At 34.9% G+C, this 25,748-nt stretch overlaps 3 protein-coding genes across 3 annotated transcripts; all 3 read left to right on the forward strand.

Annotated features, from left to right (window-relative positions):
* The first annotated feature begins 930 nt into the window (after positions 1-930).
* On the forward strand, positions 931-1,622 carry LOC145605881 (secreted RxLR effector protein 161-like). The gene is made up of 2 exons (XM_081661951.1): positions 931-1,380; positions 1,431-1,622. Exons 1-2 carry the CDS (start codon positions 931-933, stop codon positions 1,620-1,622), a joined length of 642 nt encoding a protein of 213 aa, XP_081518077.1.
* A 9,402-nt stretch (positions 1,623-11,024) lies between these two features.
* Positions 11,025-14,142, forward strand: LOC145578889 (high mobility group B protein 13-like). The gene is made up of 9 exons (XM_081636189.1): positions 11,025-11,573; positions 12,028-12,147; positions 12,266-12,537; positions 12,645-12,750; positions 12,919-12,984; positions 13,068-13,238; positions 13,341-13,432; positions 13,540-13,624; positions 13,733-14,142. Exons 1-9 carry the CDS (start codon positions 11,115-11,117, stop codon positions 13,898-13,900), a joined length of 1,539 nt encoding a protein of 512 aa, XP_081492315.1. The 5' UTR covers positions 11,025-11,114; the 3' UTR covers positions 13,901-14,142.
* A 1,426-nt stretch (positions 14,143-15,568) lies between these two features.
* LOC145578900 (putative GABA transporter 2) lies at positions 15,569-21,916 on the forward strand. Its single transcript, XM_081636199.1, has 7 exons — positions 15,569-15,889; positions 15,965-16,195; positions 18,755-18,852; positions 20,012-20,198; positions 20,572-20,702; positions 20,829-21,065; positions 21,260-21,916. Exons 1-7 carry the CDS (start codon positions 15,775-15,777, stop codon positions 21,647-21,649), a joined length of 1,389 nt encoding a protein of 462 aa, XP_081492325.1. The 5' UTR covers positions 15,569-15,774; the 3' UTR covers positions 21,650-21,916.
* The last annotated feature ends 3,832 nt before the right edge of the window (positions 21,917-25,748 follow it).

The following is a 25,748-nucleotide window of genomic DNA, read 5'->3' on the forward strand; positions in this document are numbered from 1 at the left end:
TTTTTGGGTGAGGGGTGCGAATGGAGAATAATGTGAGTGAGATTTGATCTTGGATCTTGGATACGAATACTCGGATATAATGAAATGAAATGAATCTCGATTATTTGGGTATATAATAACCGTATCTATGATGAATGTAATATGAGAGGGTTAAGAAGTACTCGTAATTGTTAAAATTAAATGCTTAGCCAAGCAAATGATCACGAATTGCTAAAACTAATGATAATGGTTTTTAAAACTCCGTACAGATCAAACAAACAATTATTAAGGATATTTATCCTAAATTCCTTATTCTCTTTTTGGCCTGATATTTTCCTGCTCTTAGCTGGCATTCTGGTATACCTGTTTTTTGTCCTTTTCCTTTCTGTTATGATGTATTTGCTTAGTACAATGAATGTATTAGATTCTTTTTTTTTTTTTTTGAAAAGGAATGTATTAGATTCTGTGCCAGCTAGGTACAGTAATCTCTAGGGGGCATGTACACCGAGGCAATGGTTTCATAAGCTGTCCTGTGGCCTCCTGAATTTGAGCTTCACTCAATCCAAATCTGATTATAGCTTGTTTACCAAGACAATTGCTACTTTTATCACTCTTGTTTAGGTTTATGTAGATGATCTACTGATATGTGGTAATGATTCGACTGAAATTGCAAATCTCAAATTTCTTCTGTCTAAGGTTTTTCACGTGAAAGATCTAGGTCCTGTTAGATATTTTCTAGGCATTGAGATTGACAGATCTAATGCTGGCTTCTTCCTTTCTCAGAAGAAATACACTACTGATATTCTCAAGGAGTTTGGAATGCTAAATACCAAACCCCTGCAGCTCCCTATGGATAGTCATCTCTAACTCATTGTTGATAAGGGTGATCCCCTTTCTGATCCAAGTACTTATCAAAGGCTTCTAGGGAGACTCATCTACTTGACTATTACTATGCCTAACATTGCCTTTCCTGTGCACATTCTGGCACAATTTATGCATCATCCCACAACTGTTCATCTTCAGGCTGCTAAAAGGGTTTTGAGATACTTAGTTGGGACTTTGTCTCTAGGTATTTTGCTTGCTACAAGCTATGCTGCTCAAATCAATGCCTACTGTGACAGTGATTGGGCAAGTTGTCCTATGTCAAGGCGTTCTACCACTGATTACTGCATTTTCTTTGGTCAATCACCTGTCTCATGGAAGACAAAGAAGCAGCCTGTCACTGCTCGTTCTTTTGCTGAAGCAGAATACAGAGCCATGGCTTTAACCACCTGTGAAGTTACTTGGTTAACTGCTCTTCTCAAGGATCTTGGTCTCAAGAATCTTCCTCCCACTATTCTCAAGTGTGATAATCAAGCTGCCCTTGCTATTGCTGCCAATTCTGTTCTCCACTATTCTCAAGTGTGATAACCAAGCATGTTGAAATTGATTGCCACTATGTTCGTGATCAGATTCAGCAAGGCACAATCAAGACTGCAAAAGTTTCTTCTGCTAATCAGGTTGCTGACATCCTAACCAAGGTTCTTCCTGTCAAGCTTCATCAGCAACATGTTCACAAGCTGGGAGCTTCTTTCTTCGCCCACCAGCTTGAGGGGGGTATTAAGGATATTTATCCTAAATTCCTTATTCTCTTTTTGGCCTGATATTTTCCTGCTCTAGCTGGCATTCTATTATACCTGCTTTTGTCCTTTTCCTTTCTGTTATGATGTATTTGCTTAGTACAATGAATGTATTAGATTCTGTGCCAGCTAGGTACAGTAATCTCTAAGGGGCATGTATTAAGTATGGGTGTACGGGAAAACATTCATTCAATCAATCATATTATTCTTCTCTCTTCTCTCTAAATTCTGCTCTCTTCCTCTTTCTCTCTGATCTAATGACTTTTCCTCTGCATTAAATATATTGGTTTGCATCTGTCATCAACAATAAAACTGTATACCAAAAGAAAAATAAAAATTTATGTAGTCAATATGGATTTACATGTTACCTAAAAATAACTAAATTTCAATATGTTTTACGAGTAGACTAAAGAATGATCCGCAACATGTTGGTTAATGAGACCATCTAATAATCTTTAACCCACTCCCAATTCATAATTTTACATTTGTCTCACGTTGTGACTCGTGAAAGGCTTTGATACATGGGTAGTTCAATTGATTATCGTATCCATATAGGACACGTAATATGCACCTGTACTCTTATGGGTACTAGCCCTACCAGGTACTTTGGCACATTTTTTAATTTTATTATTAACAAACTTTACTTACGATATATTCAATTTGATGATTTTTTAAAATAATTTTTCGATCTTATATGATAATAAAAGGTAGTAAAATTTATCAAAATTCATTGAAACTTTCATAAAAGTTATGTTTATGAACATATTGTATTTTGCTTAATTGGCCGTATTCGTATCGTCTTTCCTTTTATCTAGTGTATTACGTTTCTTAAAAAAAATGTGTATTATGTACCCGTATCTGATTCCGTAACCATTCTTAGGCCATGTTCTTTTGAGCTTCTGCGCAAAGTAGAGCAGAGCAGGGGTCAGCTAATAAGCAGAGCAGATTAAATTTCAGTAAAATTTCAGCAGAGCAGAGCAGAGTAGATTTCAGGATAGCGGAGCAGAGCCGATCAGAACAGAGCAGAGCAGATTTCAACAATATTATTATTATTATTATTATTATTATTATTATTATTATTATTATTATTATTATTATTATTATTATTATTATTATTATTATTATTATTATTATTATTATTATTATTATTATTATTATTATTATTATTATTATTATTATTATTATTATTATTATTATTATTATTATTATTATTATTATTATTATTATTATTATAAAAATATCAAAAAAACCTACAGAGTCAATCAATTTGCAAGAAATGGTGGGGAGTCGAGATACAATTTGGGCCCCCACCCCTTTAGCTATAGCGAACCCGATCATGCTAAAGATGTGAGCAGCTGCACGAGCACCAATACCTTGAGTCTTTACAAACGCTTGAATCCGCTTCAGCAACGCAATAACATCCTTCTCTAATTCTCCCAACGAAGAAAAGGACAAAGGAAGAAAACCATAGCCAATAGCCCTACAACGCGCCCCATGCTTGTCCCGCTTCCGCTGAGCCGCCGCCAACACAACAAGACCAGGAATTAAGTCAGACAACCCCGATTGTGTCAAAGGAGAAGACCCCGTCAAGTCAACACATACATCAAGGTCTCTATCCCAGGAATAAAGCAGCACATCTACAGGTCGTAGAGCCCCGTCGTTTCCTCCAATCAACCCAACGTTAACCTCCTTTCGAGCAGACCTAAAACAAATATCAACAAGGGTGTCATGAACAACATTGTGTCGATGTTTAATACCCACCATCCTAGCACAAGACACAGCATGATCCCCATAAATATCCCCGTCAAAAACCCTTAAGCAAGCAGAAAACGGAGAACAAAGGAACACCTAACCGGTAGCAAAGAACACTACGGTAAGTCTTACCATTCATAGTCTGACCCAAATTCGATATCGGGACCGTCCGCAACCAGGCCGAAGAGTGATCCCCTGCTGGGACTTCCATAAGGCTACCTGACGCGGAGTTAAGGAGAAAGTGGAATCCGCAGATGTAGTGACCTTCGTGAAAATATATATTTGCCAACTTTTTCATGAGTCTGGGGGCAGCAATCTCACTAGGGTTACTCATAAGGTCAGTCTCCACATTCCTGTTAAAAAGACTAAGAGCACCATCAAAGGCCAGTCCCGTACCAACAATACCAGAATTGCGAAGAAGCGTAGCCTGAAGACCAGAAGACTACAGACGTGACGCAAGGAAAGCATAATGTCGAACATCACCCGCCGAATAGACACCCAAACCACCATAAGCAAAAGTTAAGGTAGCAAGTCGCCATTGCCAATCACCAAAACCAGGCCCCGAAGCTGTTACAATGCGCTCCAAAGAAGCCTAAAGGGCCACGTCAAAAGAAACATGTGATGTTTAAAAAAGACAAGGAGGACAAGTGCGCATAAAGCAAAGTAGAGTTTCGAAACCCCAGTACACGCACGAAGAAGCAACAACTCGCATTGGGGATCATCGAACTTAGCAACAGCATCCATTAGCACAACGGTCTTCGACACTCTATGTGAAACAAGCTCACCATAAAAAGAGGAAGCAGCACTGACAGGACCACCCAGTGTAGACACCCATTTGTGTCTCCCCAAAAACAAAACCCAGTGATGAATACCTTTTGCGTCGAACCATAATCGAATGAGGTGAAAGTGTGAAAAGTCTTGTGTTGCGGTTAGTTTTTATTAAAAATCCTTTTTTCTGTTTTCGAAAACCCACTCTATTTTATAAAAACGTCCAATCCAGTTTAGTTTGGTCCATGATAAGGGTCCAATAATAGTGTAGTTGGATGGGTCTTGAAAAGACCTTTCCAACGATATATTATAAGCCCAATTCCGATGAATAATGAGGAAGTTATGGCCAAAATACTAAACTGGGCCCAAACCGGATTTTACCTACGACCCAATGATCATGTGGAGGGTCCAAAGGTTTATTCCTATTCCTAAACTAATTAGGATTGATTAGAATCTTCTATAAGTTTCTAAAATATCTTAATTATCCTTTTTTTGAAAAGATAAGATCATAGAGTTTGAATTTGAATAAAACTTTCCTTTTATAAAACTTTCCTTTTTTAAGTCCTAGTTCTATTCGAATTTAAAGGTTTTCAAAGACAATCAGATATTATTTTCGTGCTTCATATTTTTTATCCAAATTTTATATGGTTGGATAGATTTTGAAATTATCTTTCCAATGATATATTATAATATTAATTTCGAGCTATAACGAAAAAGATATGAAAGGAATACGAAACTCTATCCAAAACTGACACCCTTTTACTATTTCGGCCATATCTTTTTATCTACAAAAGATTTTAATCTGATTCTAATTGCATTAGAAAGTAGACTTCAAGAGATTTCCAATGACATATTATATGACTTATTTAGACTTTTGGATCAAAATATATGATAAAAACAAAATTCACAAAAACTGTCTTTGTCGCCAAACGACAGGTTTGTCGCCTCGCGACAAGATGAATTTCTGGTGACAAGGTCGGTTTTTTGGCAACAACGTGTAGTTTTATTTCTTATCAAGTTCTATGATTTTCCGGACAGTTTCCTTATAAATAGGGTCCTCGACCCTCCATCAACAATCAATTCTCATCAACGATCAACTCTCATCAAGAATTACTTGATTCTCTCTATTCTCTCTCTTGAGCAATATATGCTTTCTTTCTTTCTCTCTTTCTAAACTATCCTTTTATTAAACACAATTCCGCATACACAAGATCTTGAAACACCTAGCCAAGTTCAAAGTTGCCTTCGCCCTAGACGTGAAAGGTTTATACTTTTCTAAGGGTTTGGTCCAAATCTAGTTTAAACTTTATTTAATTTGATTCTAATTTAATTCCTTAATTCTTTAATTCTTTATTATTTTCATTGAAGTTTACTAACTTGTGTATTTTGTTATTAGAAAGAGGTACGAGGCTTCAAAGTAAGTAGACTAGCTTACTCCCTATTTTATTTCAATGTAGAAAGCATGTTTATTATTGTTTTAATTCCTAGTATCATGTTAGGATGTTTTCAATGCTTTCTAGTATCATGTTTAGGGTGCCTTTATTTATTTCTAATAGCATGTTAGTACCATGTTAGGTTTAAAGCTTTGATCTTTATTGCTTAGTGACATGCTAGGATTTGTTATTAATCTTGTTAGTATCATGCCTAGGATCTTGCTATTATTATTAAGCTTTATTATTAACATGATTTTTATTGTTATTATGATTATTGTTATCATAATTGTTATTTATGATTATTATTATGTTGCTTGATTTATTTATTGTTATTGCTTGATCACGCCTTTTATGCTTGTTTAAAGGAAATTTGTACTTGAAATCACGCTTAATAAGATAATTAATAATTTGGTTTAGGCTAATGTGATTTTAATTCAAGTGATCGCCAATAATAATTTTATTTGTGCATTAATATTCAACCAACATAGATAAACAGGTTTAGGGCTAAATATAATGTTTGCATGTTAGTCAGAAAGCGCACATGAATACGAGTAGAACAAAGTAGAGGCCTATTTTATAGGGCGGGTCCTTTCTTTTGTAGATTGGATTCGTACCCTCATCCCCGAACCTTATTTGGTTCAAGACCTTATGGAGTTGATGATCTCCTGGATCGTTTAAGGGGTGTTACCTTCACCTCGTGATTGGTTTACAAGTTCCTAAAACTTGTTGGCGACTCTTTTGCTCTAGCTTTCTTCCCTTTGGAACGTCACCATACTTTAGTGTATGATCACAGTGGGGTTCAAGCTTGGGGTTATAGTGCTTGAAATATTCCCTACAGTTTTTTGGCGACTCTACTGGGCAGGATATCTATTTTAATTCCTGAAATTTATTTTGGCAATGATTTAGAATGAGCGGATGAGACTCGAAAATTCTAAGTATTTCATGTGCGTAATTTTGATTAACATTATTGTCATATGCATAAAAAGGTCCTCATTGGATAGACCATCCGAAATGAGTAAAAAACATAGGATTTTACACATAGGAAATTTGAGAAATATCTTTCACAACTAGAATCGAAATAATATTGCGAAATCTGGAAAATTCTAAGAACACAGATACCTGCCAAGGCATGTAGGAACTAGCGTCTAGAAAACAGAGACCGTCGCCTGTAAAGAGCTTCTGTCGCCTGGCGATAGTTCTGTCGTTTGGCGACAGAGGTTCTTTTGCGGCGACAATTCCTGTAGTCTGGCGCCAAGTTCTTCCAATACTGAGCCAGAACTCTGCCTTCTTGTTTTGACCATTTCTAGTATCGTTGGCTCGATTCTACTTCCTGATTGAGTTTTTTCTCACTTTTCTGAAACCCATATGTGTTCTACATATGGCCATAACCCTCTGGGGGTTCACGCTTCATCTAACCAATCGAACGCTCCTGGCAACGACGGGTACATGCGAATTTGTGAATCCACCAAACCGTGGAAGCAAGTTTTTTAACTTGCGGGGTCCCATCCATACGCGCCAACCCTTCAAGGTTAGGCTTTCGCGCGATGCATCCGGACTCATAACCATGGACCCTCTTTGACTTAACCCATATCCTTGAACTTTAGAGAACTAGAGCCATGGTTAGGTTGCAAACTCATTGCATCATATTGTGACTATGTGAACTACTTGTGCATTCTTACTCGTGCATAGCTTATATGTGACTAAACTAACCGTTTGGTTTGACTTGTGTTTGTAAATAAGTCTAAATAAACTAACCAATGACTAAAGGACTTTGTTTAATTAATTAATTAATTAATTTGAACTGAGCTGAGGGTCCTCCGAGGGCCAGAATACTTCCGTTTTTTGAACGTTGACATGGAGTCTGAGACGAGGTCCCTCCGCCAAAATCAACTCCAAAACCTTAGCTTTCCTATCACTAAAGTGTCACCAATAATAGTCCTGTCATCTAAATATCAAACTTGCAAACATAAGTCAAAAGAATCCCTGATTTGGCACACTAACGGACGAAGAACCAATGCAAAAAGCAAAGGGCCTAGAGGATCACCCTGTTGCACTCCCTGACATGACCATAAGATATGATCCCCGTAAAACAACCTAGCTGGAGTAGAGTAACAGAAATCAACCCATCGCGAGAGAGCTGGACAGCAAAGACGAACCTCACGCAACAAAGCCGAATGATCTACCAAATTAAAGACATTTTGGAAATCCACCAGCAACATGGTGAGGCCAACATCACCACCACGCGCCTCAACCAAACGATTAACAGCATGAAGAATAGCCTCACCACCCGCAGGCACCCCAACACCAAACTGAAGACCTTCTAGATAGCTTACCAAACGCAGACCAATTAAAGCAGCCCCAACCTTTGAAACCAAACGACTCCAAACGGTACCCACAGCAATAGGCCGTATACCACCGCCGGGCTTAACAAGTGGCGTAAGAGGAGCACTAGCAATGTATTCTCCTAACTCAGCAGGACATTTCCCAGCGAGAAAAAGATTAACCATCTGCGTAATAGAGTCCACAAACTCATCTGAAATAGCAACTGCAGCACCAAACAATCCATAACGTGTTGAGCAAGCAAGTCGTCTCTATCGCATGACGTACCTCGCAGAAAACCCCTAATCTGATCCAAAACAACAGCAGGAGTAGCAATAAGGTGCTGACCAACGGGAATATCCGGTAAGATAGGAGCCGGAAAGGAAGGCTGCTTAGCTTGCAAATCTGCAAGAGTAGCATCATTGTAAGGGGAAAGACCAGAAGACGAAAGAACCCTAACTGCGGGCCCGCGACAGTGTAATGTCCGTCAAAAATCTTTCTCTTACACTACTTAATATTACGCTCGGACAAATCATGGTCCTCATCAACATCCAACAAAGGTGGAGACACATCAGCCAACGTGTCTCGCACAAGCTGCACTGCACAGATTCACCAGGCTCACACCAAGAACGAATAGCAGCGGTAATACTCTCTTCCTGCCGCTGTCGCCTGACATCCGAAGAACACTCTCGACTACTCCTCGGAGAAAAAGGTTTTAAGGACACAGAGAGACAACACAAGCAATTGAACCCAATAAGAGATGTCATCAGGCTTGCTAATCACCTTATCAAGGGCCCCTTTGAGAACCCGAGAAAAACCCAAGCGACACTTAGGAGGGATAGATTTCATCGAACGAAACTGCTTAGATAAAAAACTATCAAGAAGAGCAACATCAAAAGCAAAATGAGGCTCACTAGGCACCCTAGGAACAGGATCATATACCTCAGAAGTAGGACCCTGCAGTTTAGGAAAACCATAAAGAACAAACCGAACAACACCATCCCCAAAATCAGGAGGGGCCACAAAATCATCAGGAGCATGACCATGCCGACACTTCGTACGAAGAGTATGTGTCTTGAAACACTCCCCCCAAAGCCAAATGCCCATACGACGAAAGGTTGACTCCGCCTCCAAGTAGATAGCCAAATTAGAAGAAAGAGAGTGCCGAGTCAAATCACGAGTATTTGCACACCAATGACGATCATGAAGATGAGTAAGCAAATAAGCTTTAGAGAGCCCATTACCCCGACCATCTTGACACCCATTAAGACCCATAAATGGGCAATGGAACGGGACAATAGGAGGCATAACACCCACCTCAACTTGCCACAAGAAGATCACACCAACACTACACAAAAAAACAGCACCAAATCCACACTAAAACTACACCAAAAACAGCACCAAAAACACACCCAAGCTACACCCAAAACTGCACCAAACCAACCGTCTGAAAACTGCACCAACTGACTAAAAATAACAACAATATTCGAGAGAAAAACAGCCCGCAAAACGACCCAATAACAGCCTGAACCCGCACCCAAAACGCACCCAAAAACAGAGCAAAACCACGCTTGAAAACACAGTAGAATTGCACCTTAAAGCCACCCAAAAACGCAGGCTGAAAACTGACCAAAACAGCCCAAAAACTACAAGAAAATCTTACCCTAAAGACGCCAGAAACAACCTAAAAACCCGAGAAAAATAGCCTGCAAATTTACCAGAAAATCGGTCAAGAAACCTCCCACAAAAGCCGCCTAAAATCCGCCCAAAAGCCGCCTGAAACACCCCTGACTGAAAACCGCACACCTGATCAGACCTTACGCCGGAGATGATGTCGGGAAAAGGTTTCAGAACTGCACCAAAACAGCCCAAAATTGCACCAAACCAACCCGAAACTGCTCCAAAATGACGATGTAATCGCACCTAAATGACGAGGAAACTGCATCAAAAAACCGAGAAGCCACTCCTGACCAGAACGCACTGACCTGATCGCCGGATAGTGCCGAAAAACCTGCCGGAAAAAGAACGTGGAAACCTACCCTAAGATGAGTGAAAACATAAATATATGTGTACCATATATATTTAACATGTGTTAATAGTAGAAAGATAAAACACAACACTTTAATTATATTTATTTCACAAAAATTTTAAAATAAAATGATTTAATGAGTAATAATGATTTTATTTATAAATTTGTCTTAATCATATATTTTTAACCCCAAAAATAATAATGATATACAAAGTACTACTTGAAAACAATCTCGTTTTTTTTAATTCTTAAATTGTATGGAAAGATTTGAAAAATAACTCAACTCAATGAAATAACAATCAATACCTACATAAAATGTTTCTACACATTGTGATTCTAATATAAAATGTTTATAAATTTTTTTTTTTATTAATTGTTAGTATTATTATTTATTTTTTTGAAAGAATTTTTATAATTATTAGAAATTATTAATTAATAATATTATTAAATATTAATTCTTAATAGTTTGAATTATTAAATATTATTATTGATAATTATTATTATGATTAATAAATATTAATTATTATTATTAATATTAATAGATATTAATTATTGTTAATATTAATAAATATTAATTATTATTAACATTAATAATTAATTATTATTAATATTAATAATTATTAGAATTATTTTTAATATTAATAATTATTCAAAATAATAAATTATTATCATCAATACAATATCAATTATTATTATTGAATATTAATTATTATTGTTATTATTAATTATTATTTGAAAATAGAGCAGAGCAGATTTCTTTTAAGCATAGCATAACAGACTAGATTTGAGCAGAGCAGCTCTAAAGAACGGGGCTTTATGCAACCTAGGTGAGAGCTAAGAGGATATAATTTTACATCAGGATATTATAGTAAATGGACACCTTAAGTTAAATCCAATAAAAATTAGTATTTGAAAATACAATTCAAGTTCATTTTATTATCTTTGGAATCTTCCAATATTGGAAACAAATTGGGGCAATAATATCATAATTGGGCTGAGGCTCTTCATCAACTTTTTATGGAAACGAAAATCAGCCCTGATTTTCACCAACGGCCACTATTCCACTTTGATATGAATTTGAATTTGAAAACCAAAAACATGACCGTTACCCCTTCATCTTCCTTATAAACCCCACCATTTTCTCACTCCCAATTTCAAATTTACCAGAAACCCTAAAATCAAAATCCTCTTAAACTCAATTTCCTTTAATCATCAATGGCTGCCACTGCAACATCCAATCTTCCAATGGCTTCCGACCCAGTTCCGACGAAGAAGGGAAGAAGCAGAAAAGCCCTAAAGGAGAAGAACCCATCAACAAATGAGGCTAACATTTTGGCTGGAAAATCATCTGATTCGGTGGATTTGCCGGCATTGGTGCCGGAATCTGATTTGACCAAGGAAAACAATGAAATTCTCTCTCATCCTCGGTCTGAGAAGAAGAAATCGAAGGCGAAGTCGAAAGGGAAGGCGAAGAAAAGTGAAGAGACCAATGATTTTGAGAAGGATTTGCAAGAGATGCAAGAAATGTTGGAGAAAATGAAGATTGAGAAGGATAAAACTGAGGAGATGTTGAAGGAGAAAGATGAGATTCTGAAGAAGAAAGAGGAAGAGCAGCAGAAGCTTCAATTGGAGCTCAAAAAGTTGCAGAAGATGAAGGAGTTTAAGCCTACCATGGTTTGTTTTCTTAATAACCTTTAACTTTCAGTTAATGTTAGTCACATTTTTGACTAAAATTTGAGAATTCTGGGTTTTTGCTGTTAATAATTTGATTGGGTTTTAATTTAGGGTTTTGAATTTGGGGGTTTGATTGGGTTTCAATTAAGGGTTTTTAAGTTGGGGGTTTTCTGATTTTGATGAATGTGATGAGTTGAAATGTATTTGCTCTTGCAAGTGATATGGGTTTCAATCTAGGGTTTTGAATTTGGGGCTTCTGATTTTGATTAATGTGATGATTGTGAACCATTGGATTATGTTTGTTCTTGCAATAATAAGTCTGGGTTTCAATTTAGGGTTTTGATTTGGGGGTTTCTGAAATGATATGTGTTCAATGAATTTGTTTCAATTTAGGGTTTTGAATTTAGAAATTTTCTGATTTTAATAAAATTCATCAATTGTGATTTATGACCAGACTCTGCCCATCATGAAAGACCAAGAAGTAGAGAAGAAAGATAAGAAAAAGAAGGAATGCCCAGAAAGGAAAAGGCCAGCTGCAGCATATGCCTTGTGGTGCAAAGATCAGTGGAATGAGGTAAATTTATTTACTCCATTTTGGACCATAATCATATTATTATAGTCCCACCATATATTATAAGGTTGATCATATATAGGTTATACCACCTAAATTGGGTTTTTGTTTTGTGTTTTAGATCAAGAAAGAGAACCCTGATGCAGATTTCAAGGAAGTCTCAAACATATTGGGTGCTAAGTGGAAGACCCTTACTCCTGAAGAGAAGAAACCATATGAGGAGAAGTATCAAGCTGACAAAGAAGCTTATTTGCAGATCGTCAGCAAAGAGAAGCGCGAAATTGAAGCAATGAAATTGTTAGAGGAAGAGCAGAAGCAGAAGACTGCAATGGAGCTGCTTAATCAGTACCTTGAATTTAAGCAAGAAGCAAACAAGGATACCAAAAAATCAAAGTATTGACTTCATTTTTTTTTTCTTTTGCCTGTAATACTCTTTGCTTGCTCTTGGATTGATTGAATGAAAGTTGGCTAACTAATGTTTTTTTTCTTAAAATTCTCAGGAAGGAGAAGGACCCTTTGAAGCCAAAACAACCAATGAGTGCTTTCTTCTTGTACTCGAACGAGAGGCGAGCTGATTTGCTTGAAAAGGGCCATAATGTGCTTGAGGTAATTGAATAATTATGGTTCAAAAGCTGTAATATACTTCTATCTACCTGAATTCAATTTTCATGTGGATATTGTAATAAATGTAATTTGAACTTGTAACATGTTAACTATATTTAGAAAATTAGAAGTGTAACTAAATTGTGTTGTATGTGATTGATACTTTGATAGGCATCAAAGATCATTGGTGAAGAATGGAAAAACATGTCAGAAGAGCAAAAAACACCTTACCAAAAGGTCAACATCACAAAACAGTCATAATCTGTCTTATCATTTTCTGTTATTCATTTTAGTTCTATTGTTAACATCATTTTTTTCAGACTGCAAATTTAAACAAGGAAAGGTACCAACAAGAGATGGAGGTGTACAAACAGAAGAAAGAAGAAGAAGCTGCAAGCTTGAAAAAAGAGGAGGATGAATTCATGAAAATTCAGAAAGTTGAGGCTTTACAGCTGCTTAAGAAGAAAGAAAAGGCTGAGAACATCATCAAGGTTGATTACTGTTCATTCATTCTTAAAATGTATCTTTTGTTTGCTTATATATATGAGTATTATGGTTTTGAGGGTTGTTTTAACTCCGATTAATGATTGCAGAAAACCAAGGAGGACAAGAAGAAGAACAAGGAAGTGAAAGTCACTGATCCAAACAAGCCGAAAAGGCCTCCATCTTCATTCTTTCTGTTCAGGTGAATCATTTTTCGAGCTGTTGTTGAAGATTAAGAGAAGAAAACTTGCTTTGAGATTAGATGTTAAATATTACTCCGTATTAAACTGGTTTGTCATTGAAATGCAGTATGGAAGAAAGGAAAAATCTGACGAAGGAGCGGTCTGAAACCAATTTCTCCACCATCAATGGACTTATTTCTTTGAAATGGAAGGTAAATTTTTCACATGCTCTCTTCTTACAACATATGTATTGTACATGAAAATTGCATACTTTTAAGATTGGAACATAGCAAATTGCTAATTTAATGTGTTGATTACAGGAACTAAGTGAAGAGGAGAAAAAGATATGGAATGAGAAGGCAGCTGAGAGCATGGTAACATACAAGAAAGAGCTGGAGGAATACAACAAACAGCTCGAAGCCAAAACCGGAACCGAAGCCAAAGCCGAAGCCGAACCCAAAGCCAAAGCCAAGAAAGGCAGCAAATGAGAGTTTTAAAACATCCTAGTTTAATTTGCGTTGATGTTCAAGTTGTATAGTTGAACATCTTGCATTGAATTAATGAGCTCAGGTTGACCTTTGTGTAGTTTAGTCACATTAGAGAGTAACCTTTTGTTCAACTGGTGGCTATTTCAGTGGGTTGTTTAAACTAGAATTAGTGATTTGATAAATTTGGTTTCTAACCTACCATCAACTACTCTCTTGCATAAATTTCATGTTTATTTAATTCATTGTACTTAGTTTATTTTTACAGGAACAGCAACAGACGAGAACAAGAACAAGACAAACTCTTTTTTGAAATAAGTTTGTCTAGATTAAACTTATAGAAAAGTTTTTTAAAAAGGCACTACTTAATTATTGTTTAAGGAGTTGAAAAGTATAGAAAAAATTGAGTCAAAGGAGTAGGCAATACACATTCGTGTGAACATGGTCTTGTTGAGAAATGGAGACACAAAGGAAGTTTTGCCCCCCACGCGTGATAATCATGTAGTGGATATTAATTAGACGGCATTCCATCTTATGGATATTATGTGTGCTAAATTTTATCGTGTGTGGAATGAGTTGAACGGACAATTAACACACAGATTTACTCGAGGTTTATCGTAAAATTGTTATTAATCTCAATCATGACAAGTTTATCTATCATCACTGTAACTTTATAATTTTTTTATTTTTTATTTTTTTTTTCACATACCACTATAGATACAAGTATGAGATTGTTTGACCGGTACATTTGTCGAGACGCTACTTTAACCATAAACATCTTTAATTGTGTATTAGTAAAAATTGTAACAAAATTATATTATGAAACTAGACATTATGACAAATCTAATGATATATAATAACATTTATTCATTTTTTAGAGGTGAAAAAATTAAGTCAACCATGGTATGTGAATAGTGCAATTGTCAAAGTGATGCATATAAAAAAAAACGGAGGGAGTATCAACATCTACTCGGCTTAAATACTTATTTAATTGAATAAAAGTATTACGAGTAGTATTTTTTTAAAACAAGTACGGAGTATTAATATCTTTTAATTGTATACTGAATAAAATCAATCAAAAAAATCTAAATTCACTCAATAACTTTTGTCAAAAATGTTTCACTAGTTGACCTTGACCATGAATTGTGTGTAAATGTTGTCAAAGGGCTAAATATGTTCTTCTAGATCTAAGACTATGACAATGTCGTGGTTGCCATTTGCTATGTCATATCATTGAACTTTAATTAATACCAACTTGTATTAGTTGTATATATTCCTAGTCCTCCTCCATACTTCATTCTTCTTTACTTCTTACATCCAATTGCTATAAATTCTTGACCAAAGCTTAAGATTTGTTTATTTTAAACAGAGTTTTATACTTCTATTTTTTTAGTCCAATTATCTGTAAAAGTCTTCATTTATACATATGTATTCAAAATTAAAATTAATTATCTATACACTTATATAAGTCTTAAAAATACACCATATATTGTGATTTGAAAAAACTAAATTAATGGTGTTAAAACAACAATTTGCAAACCAAAAAGTTTGGTACCCTTCCTCAAAAATTATAACTAACCCCATAATTTTCCCGCGATCTGAATCAACGATTGTTATAAATTTGTAACTATCATTCATCACTCATTTCTACCTCTTCTATTCTCTTATACTCTTCACAAAGCAAAGCATTTTTATAGAAAATTTTCTTATTCCTTCTTAATTCCCATTTTTAAATAAAAAACAAATTAAAGATAAAATAACACATTGTTGTCAGCAATTTCATTTAAAGCTAATTCCGTATTCATAAGATTACCCAAATTTCCAATTTTTTTTCCTAAAATTCTCCATTTTCTCTCTCTTACATTGAATTCGTTACCATGCCACCGGAAGATCCAATGACTACAAAAATTTATCCGGGACCAGTATCATCATCATCCGTGCCCGACATCAAACACGATGATGCCGGAGCACAATTCGTCCTCGAGTCTAAAGGTAACGAATCGTGTCACGTTACTAGTTCAAATTACACTATCAACACGACAATATAATGTGGAAATTAAATTGCAGGAAAGTGGTATCACGCAGGATACCATCTGACGACTGCGATAGTGGGGCCAACAATACTGGCATTGCCGTATGTGTTCAGAGGATTAGGTTGGGGATTAGGATTTTTCTGTTTAACGGTGATGGGTTTGGTGACGTTTTACGCTTATTATTTGATGTCACTTGTTCTTGATTATTGTGAGAGAAATGGTCGCCGTCATATTCGATTCCGTGAACTTGCTGCTGATGTTCTTGGTATGTTATTTTCTCTCTCCTGATTTTTGTTTTGTTTTGCGGAATTTGAGGTTGTTTTAGTGTGATTAGTGTTAGAATTGTGGTAGATTCTGTAACGCCTGAGAAAATGGCGTTTTATTAGGATCACGCTTAATGATGGGTAAAAATTTTAGGGTCTAATTCGGGTATGAGTATAATTGTGTTGATTTCTTGTGGTCGTTGTGGATGTGGTAAACAAGTTGTTCGGGTCGGGTCGGGTCAAATTTAGGTGAGAAGAGTTTAGGGTAAGGTGCTTTATTTAGTTATAGCTAACTATGTCAGTCGAACTCTTTATTTTACCTTAAATATCTTTGTTGAACTCTTGCATAGATATTTTTCATAATTTAAAATAGTCGAATCAAACACTTGGATGCGTACCCTTGTTGGACACCCGGATTTGAGTAACATAAGTTATAGACTTATAGCCTTATAGGTGCGAGTACACTACGAGTCCTGTCAGTTTTGCAAGTCTGATGGTATGTTGGTATTAATCAATTCACTTGTACAATTGAGGGTTAAGGGGTCTCAAACAATAATGCATTGTGTACAATGTATGTCGTGCACATTGAATATCTCAAACTCATTTTAGATGTTTATAACCGGTTATCAAACAGACCATAGGAGTCAAAATTAGTGGTCGTATGAGCGTATGACTAGTGTTGTATGGAGTAACTGTGTTTCTTGAACGCCAGAGAGTATAAATGTACAATGGCAAATTTTTAGGATCAAGTAAAAACAAGAAGGTAGTACTGGTAGATGTTTTCTTTTGACAGGAACATAAATTGATCAATTAAATAACCATTCAATAGAGCATTTAAATATTGTCTGTGTGCTGTGTCAATGTGAAAAGACAAACAATACGAAGTCAAACCTAGCACGTCTATTTTGTAGGTTTCCAAGATAAATATACTGCACAACTCCAACTACAAGCATTTAAATTGTGGGTTCACTTTTTTATTAAAGCAATTTTTTGGTATTTTTTTTTTCAACTTAATTCCTATCTAATCTGATATTGATTGATGCCTTGAGAGAGGATATGCTTGAGATTTCTTGTAAATTTTTTAATAATACTTCTGGTTTGTTAATTGTCATGTGAAATGGCATTTAAGAAAATACAGTTGGAGTTGAGTGTATGTATAAATTTCAATATTGTATAAATACTAAATACTAGATAGTGATGGAAAGAGTCATCTTCTATATAATATGGAGTATGTTATAATCAATAGGAAGTATAATTATGGAGTCGTAGACAAATCATGATAACAATCTACGAAATATCTAGCTTTTACAAAATTAGATTAGTCAAATGTGTTGATTAATGGAGTAAGTACAATTAGTAATAATATATCAGTAATAATATGTTGATTAATGGAGTAAGTATGGTCAATAATGCTGCAAGTAAGTATGGTCAATAATGCTGCATCTACACCAAAAGTTCAAGAACGTTTATTATAAAAGCAGGATCTTAATTAGTCGTAGAGTATTGTGCTTGCCTAGCATCTATCGATTTTTTGTACTAGTAGCTTGAAGTTTTTGCTATGCTTTTTAGCTAAGTAGAAAAAAATGAATTGAGCATAATACACCAAAAAGACATTTAATTTGGAGGATCGTGCTTGATCTAACAAGCATAAATGTCGGCTAGCTTAGTTGATTACAGTTTTGAGGTAGTACTTTTACAAAGAGTCGGATAATATCCAAGAATCAAACCCGCATATACATAGTTACTTTGTAGAAGATAAGGCTATAGCAAAGACAATGCATATTCTTAAGGTCATTTTGGTGGCAAGTATATCCCTCTTCTACTTTTATTGAAAATGGATCATCAAACATAATTTATGTAAATGATCAAACTGTTTAAGCAAGCAAGGGATATACTTAGGCTAATAAAGTGAATACACTATACGTGATTGATTGATCATATACATTAATACAGATCAGAATTTAGAGATTGATTGATTATCAAACTTAGGCAACTAAAGTATCTGATTCTTACTTGTTGAAAGAATAAAGACTGTATATGATTATTTATTTAAAGATAATTGTGGAAAACTACTTTTTATTGCTACTTTTACTCTGTGCATTCAATAAGATTTACTTTTTTCTTTGAAAAATTCCTATATGGACTAAGGCAATTTAATTAATCATTTTGACAATTTGATGGTTTTTATAAGCTTCAAAATTTAAATGTTAATTAAGACCCATATAAAAAGTTCTTACTCCGTACTTTTTTACTCCTTACTTCCATGCTAATTGGCATGATATTGTTGGTTATATCTTCTATTTAGACTATGCAACTCAGAATCATGTAATATTGATTGTAAAAATTGCTTAAGACGGTAGCTAGTTACTGTATATCAATGAATTTTAAGAAGTAATTGTTTGTTACTAGAAGTTTGTCCATATGATACCTAATATTGTGCTTCATGACTTGCAATGAAATTGTTAGTGAAACAATTATTATTGCACATATTTATCAGTAATTACTCACCTGGCCTACTTGAACATAAAACTAACTATTTTTTTTCATACAAATTTGAATAGGGTATGGCTGGATGTTTTATTTTGTAGTGTTCATTCAAACGGCCATTAATACCGGGATAAGTATAGGAGCTATCCTCTTTGCTGGGCAATGCCTTCAGGTAGTAGTCTACTATATTCTTAAGCTGTTTTTTTCAACTCACCGATTACTATTTGAAGTCAACATTTGATTAGCTTTTATTTTTCAAATTTGTGTGCTTCAAATTGCGATGTTAGATCAGCTTTCCACAAATAGTTGGGCTGATTTTCTGACTCCAGTCCTATTTATCACATTCACATCAGAAGTTGTAGCTTTCTTCTAGACATCAGCTTTTATATGTAAACATCACAATTTGTATTCCTAATTTGAATTGGTCACATGGCTTTCTGCTTTCCTGGTGATATTAGCTGAATTAAAGGGACTTAATTAGTGACTTTTCCAACTATTACTTTGCTTTACAAAATAATCAAAACACGTGTTTGATTAATCATACAAAGCAATATCCCATTAAATATTTCGACAAGACAGAGTTTGGAGAGATTTAGATATATACATCACGGCATCACCTTTAAATAGTTGAAACAGTCGGAGTTACTAAATGATGGCATATTATAAACTGCTTAAATCAGTCTACCTAGTAGATCTTTGCTGATAATGAATGAGGAGTATAATAAACATGTCTTTATTTGGGATTTGTTTGAGTTTATGATTTCAATATTTCACCACAGAATGAACATTTTTTAGGCCACTTACAAGTCCTACATCTAGCCAGGAGATTTTGATTGTATTGTGCAAACTAAACCGAATTATTGCTTAATACTTCAATGGAGTTGAATCTCAAAATTGCTCTTTTCTTGCTTATCGTACTTTTATCAAAAAGCTAGCAAACACGTCCTTGCATAAATGTGTACTTCCTCTATTTAGAAATATTGTCCACCTTGTAAACTGTTGCACACATTGATGTGAGCCACAGGTATCACAGTGGACATTCTTCTCTCGATGAAGGGGATATCACTCCAATGCAGGAGATCATTGTGGTACAATCTATGGAACTCTGCTGATTAGTACACTTAAAATCTTGAAATTGCCCTGTTCATGCTAAGTATGCTTTTAATAGAAGCCAATGCAGTCCTAGGAAAAAACATGCATCACAATTGCAATTCTTTGGATCACATTTAAGTGTTTAACTGCTTGCTTCAATATTGATCTTATAGTTTATTCAATGCAAGTATTATATACTATGATACTAATATTCTTCTTCTTTTTTGTTGGGTTGGAAGCTTATGTACTTGAGTCTCTTGCCAAATGGCTCGTTGCAGTTGTATCAGTTCATAATGATGGTGACAGTGGTGTTTATTGTACTCTCCCAGCTGCCATCCTTTCACTCTCTCAGATACATCAACTTGGGTTCATTGGTTCTGAGTTTGGGCTATACCGTCTTAGTGGTCAGTGCATGCTTATATCTAGGTATGATGGTCAACATATCGTTTTATTTATTTGACTGGTTGAGGCCTATGAGATATCTGAGGCTAAATAAAGGAAGCTTTTAAGAAGAAAAAAAAAATCAATTTTTCAAGAACCTAAACTAATTAATTACAGTGCTGGACTGTACTTTAATCTTTGGCTTCTTGTTTTAAAATTGATTCTTATAATTTCTATTTTATGTTGGTTTACTCTGAATAGCCACTTACACCAACCATATTTCCATAAAATTTTACAAACATAATAATTTTATTAATGATAACTGTCTTTAAAAATCACATGTGAAAGCAAGCAAGCATCAATAAGCTATTTGAGTTATGGAATTGCATATATAATAAGTTTGAGGCTTAATTTGCAGCTACCTCAAAAAAAGCCCCTCCAAGGGACTATTCTTTGGATTCTTCAAAGGCAGTGAGCATTTTCAATGCGTTCAATTCTATCTCCATCATAGCTGCAATTTTCGGTAATGGCATACTGCCAGAAATACAGGTAACTTGTTCTGTAAAATTCTTCTATCATTAATTTTGCATTGTGATTACTTTTGTTTTACTACTGTATAATTTTTTGGTGATAACAAGCATCATTTTTTTTCTTTCTGTTTTACATCTTTGTTAGGCAACTCTGGCTCCTCCAGCAACTGGGAAGATGTTTAAAGGCCTTCTGATGTGCTACTCTGTCATATTTGTCACATTTTATGCAGTTGCCTTTTCTGGATATTATGTCTTCGGTAACAAATCTACTTCAAACATACTTAAGAGTTTCCTGCCTGATAGTGGACCAGCTTTGGCTCCAGATTGGGTTTTAGCAATCGCAGTCATCTTCATTCTTCTCCAGCTTTTTGCCATTGGCTTGGTAAGCTTAATTTCCAATATTCCTAGTAATCATGGTGAATCCTTGATCATGAATTGTGTGAACCGTATGATAAATATTTTGGACGACTTGACAAAAGTAGATAACCAACTGGTTGTTCTTTATCAGTGATGGGGTAATAGTAATTTTTTTACAATGCATGTGTATAAATTGATTTGAATCAATTAATTCAACAGGTTTACTCTCAAGTAGCTTTTGAGATCATGGAGAAGAAATCAGCAGATACAACCCAAGGGATGTTTTCAATGAGAAATTTGATCCCTAGGATCATACTTCGTACATCATACATGGTATTGTGTGGATTCTTAGCCGCAATGCTGCCATTTTTCGGAGACATCAGCAGTGTTGTAGGAGCCATTGGTTTCATCCCCTTGGATTTCATACTTCCTATGCTTCTCTACAACATGACTCATAAACCATCAAAAAAATCAACTGTTTATCTGGTTAACATTGCCATCATCATCATCTTCACTGGTGCTGGACTTTTAGGGGCCGTCTCATCAATCAGGAAGTTGATTCTTGATGCCAAACAGTTCAAGCTCTTTAGCAACAGTATAGTGGATTAGTAATGGACCATAAGGCGACTGACCACTTGAAAAAGTAAGCTTGACTGAATGTTCATCACATTGTACTCAATGACTCAATGTATACTTGTATCTGAAGTACAGAATAGTATACACAGTCAAGCATCTTAGTGTTAGCTTTAGTTTTCCACGATTTTTTTTTCGCTAACTGTAAAGTTTGTTGAGCCACATCTGTGTAGTTTGTGCTTATTTTAGAGGTGTTACATACATTCAGAACAATTGGAGGACGATTGGGAGCTGTTTTCTGTAACGAAAATTCTGTACAAGAGAATGCGCTCTATGATTGTTTGTTATTATCACTCTTTTGTGTATCATATCAGTTAGACCTAAGAATCCATACATGAACTGAAAAAGACACGCCAGTATTATATTTTTCCTTCATTTTTTAATATTTGCAACATTTTCTGTTGTAGAAATTGCAAGAATTGCAACATATCCATTTTAACCGCGCAAAATTACATGTTTGTGAAATTAAAATGTGATGATTAGCTAGAATGGACAAGTATTGAGACCAAGACCATAGAAGCTTGGGAAAGACTTTGATAGTTTGAGGCTCATTCACTGGGCCTAATACTAGAAAGAAGGAGAATTCAAAATTCAATAATAAGGAACCTGGCCCAGCCCAATCTTTGGATTTTGATTTGACTTTACTTTTTTTTTTTTTTTTTTTCTTCTTCTTTTTCGTATAAATTATTCATAAGGAATTGATTTGTACACCTCATCATCTCCAATAACTTATACGAAGTACTTCGTATGTACAAGGTGTAAACAAGAAATCAGCTGATAGTGGAGTCATAGTGGACAAGTAATTAATTACTCTTAATTCAATGTATTTCTAAGAAGACGGTCTAATATTGTGTTCTACTCCTAATAATAATGATAATGATTTAGCCAAATTATTATGATTTTGTCAACTATTTTGGATATTAGATGCATGGTACTTAATAAGTATTTTCTCTACCCAATACTCATGTTTTGGTACGGTGTACCCAAATGAATAAATTAATCAATAAGTTACCTAGTATGAACTTAATCATTGACGACAACTAGGTAGGTTTGATATGTATTATAAAGGGGAAAGTCATCCCAAACTAATGACAGATATTAACAAATATATATAACAAGATTTTAGTTGGTAGAGATGCATGGCGCGTCAGCGAATTCTGATTCGATTATACAATTAGTTGTATCATTTATAAATTGCAACCAAAGCTACATTTTTAGATCTTTTTACACATTTATAGTCAGTGTACTTTAATTACGCTTGTTCTTGCAAAGAAGCTACAAATGAGGAATTTGTTTGTTGCTAGGCAATACCCGATTGGCCAAGGGCAAGTCTTTTGGGAGATAATCGACAAGGTCTCCTACTGAATTACCAACGCAGGTGTACCCTAGAGGGGTGGTGGCCAAATTAAACACACGCGATTGATTGGACCATGGATGCTTAAAAATAAGAGTGCAATTATTCCTTCTCTCTTTCGAATTTTTCATTAATCCCGTGTACAAACCTAAGGAAATTTGGGGGGAACTACTTAACTTTGTATAAAATATCGATAAGAACGTGTGGAGTAGAATTTAACAAACTTATATATGGATAGGGTTAATTAGAAGCTCACAACAATTAGAAAGCTTACAAAATATTTAGAAAGACTCCTTTATACAGTACTTTGGCTCCCAATAGTTGGTGTGAACGTGCTTGTTAATGTACTAATGTATGGTACTATCGATCAATTGATGATGGTGTGGTGCATTACGTACATATAGAACTTTGCCGATTTTAGGTACGTTATTGTAAGCTTTTTACAGGAAAAAAAAAAAAAAAATTAAAATAAAATTAAAAATCTGTCCATATATATAGGATTTAAATTTGCATGTAATATGCACTTTGGCTTTGCATGCAAGTTATTAAAACTCTGTGATTGATTTAACTTTATTAGATGAATTGTATTTATATTATCTAAACTTATTTATTTTATTTTTTTTATTTAAGACTAGAAACTTATTAGTTTGTACACCGTATGAAATTAACTATCTGTACATTTGAACTTATTTCTATTTATCTTCATACCCTAAGCAATCGTATACAGTGTGTTTGGATAGATTAGGGGGAAGGAAAAGTAGTGGTGGGAAGGGAAGGAGAAGGGAGGGAAGAATGAAGAGTTTTTCTTCCGAATCTCTCCATTGTTGGAGAGATCAATTTCTTGCAATTCTATCCCTCCATTTCTTTTCCCTCCAATTCTCTTCCTTCTTCAGATCATTTGCTATCCAAATGAGAGATTATCTATCCCTCAATTTCTCTTCGTTACCTTCCTTTCCCTCTATTTCCTTCAATCCAAAGAAAGTGATAGTGTAGAAATTCAACTCCGATTAATGAACTATTTTGGATAAGCATGCAAGTAATCAAGCAACCATAAATTAGTATATGACATAATTTTAGCTACAAATAATTTATGATTCCCTAATCTGATCCACTACTGTCATTGCTTTTAAATTATTTAAATTAGTATGTGTGAATATATGTATGTTTAACGTGCACGAAATTTCAAACGTTAAACATATTGGCCCTGTTTGGGAGAAAGCTGAAGCTGATTGAGTTAGCTGATTTTATTAACTGATTTGACTAACTTATTGTATTAACTGATTATATAAAAGTGTTTGGTAAATAGCTGATAACTTAAAGGTGATTGAGTATGTGAAATGACCAATAAGCTAATTGTGGGGTAGGTAGTTTAGATAGGATTTTAAATTAAATGAGGTTATAATAAGTGTCATTTCACAATAATTAATGAATAAGCTAATTGAAAAAGCTCCTAAAATGAGCTTTTTTAAAAAGAGCTTAGTTAGTGGAATAAGCCCTTTCAATAAGCTTACTACCAAACACTTGTATTAGCTTGTTTGACTAGTCAATCAGCTAAAGTTAGTCAAATAAGCTAATATACTCCCAATAAGCTTACTACCAAACAGGGCCATCATGTACAACAATAAGTGAACGAAATCTTGAGAATTCTGGTGTCAAAAGTTTCAACTATAGATTTAAATAAACATTCATAATGTTGTCATAAATTGCAATCAATTGCCACACTAGCTAGATACCCTTCTTGCCCTTAAATTACTCAAGCACCACTCTATTCTTACCCACCATATATAGTACAGTACTATATTCCATCAGTACATCTCTTTTGAGTCTTGATGCATGAAGTCATGAGTACTCTCCGTTTCATTATAATTGACACACTTTGACTTTTTACACTATTTATATACAAACTTTTGATTATAACTTTTGAATAATATATATAAAGCAATCGGTAAATGATGTAATATGTTTTTAAATTGAAAAATTGACATATATATATATGCAAAATTTGATTGTGTTTTAATGAACGGAGGGAATACTACTTCCTAGTTCTCACACAACCAATAACCAGCCACCACAATCCGCCACTAACGGTCTAACCACCAAGTATTGTCACCAGTGACCGGCCACCAATAATGATGATTATTTGCATGTGCAAACTCCATCTTATCATAAGCCAAACCACGGTAGTCATCCACCATCTTCCGGCCAGCCAAACACTGGCTGCACCCCCAGGGGTCCTGCCCTGATGCCCCCCAACCAAGCTACATACTCCTTACAATTAAAAGATTATGGCAATGCAAAATTAATTGTATTATAAACACAAGATTTTAGGGTATTTTTTATTTATCCTATGCCCTATGACATCTAATTTAAGAGATAAAATATCAAATCTAAATTCCAAATGGGACAAAAAATTTGTCCCATATAATCAAACCATTCAAACCTATTAATTGCTCATAGATTGGCCATTTATATTTTGCCAGATTGGTCCTTCTCTAGCTAAGCTAATACGTCACTTAGCTTATAAATCACGTCTTAATAAAATAATTAAATCTAACCCAATTTATAGATTGAGCTTAGATCATAAGATCGCCCTGCTCCCATCTGATACCCACATCAACTTGTTTTTACTCACTGTCCCTTTGATAGGTGTCCGTTTTCTATTTAAATAGCTTCGCTTGAATTAAAATATCGGATGGAAATTAATTTATAATCTGCATGTCT

This window comes from Chenopodium album, chromosome 2 (genome assembly GCF_948465745.1).
Source record: "Chenopodium album chromosome 2, dcCheAlbu1.1, whole genome shotgun sequence".
Taxonomy (NCBI): Eukaryota; Viridiplantae; Streptophyta; class Magnoliopsida; order Caryophyllales; family Amaranthaceae; genus Chenopodium; species Chenopodium album.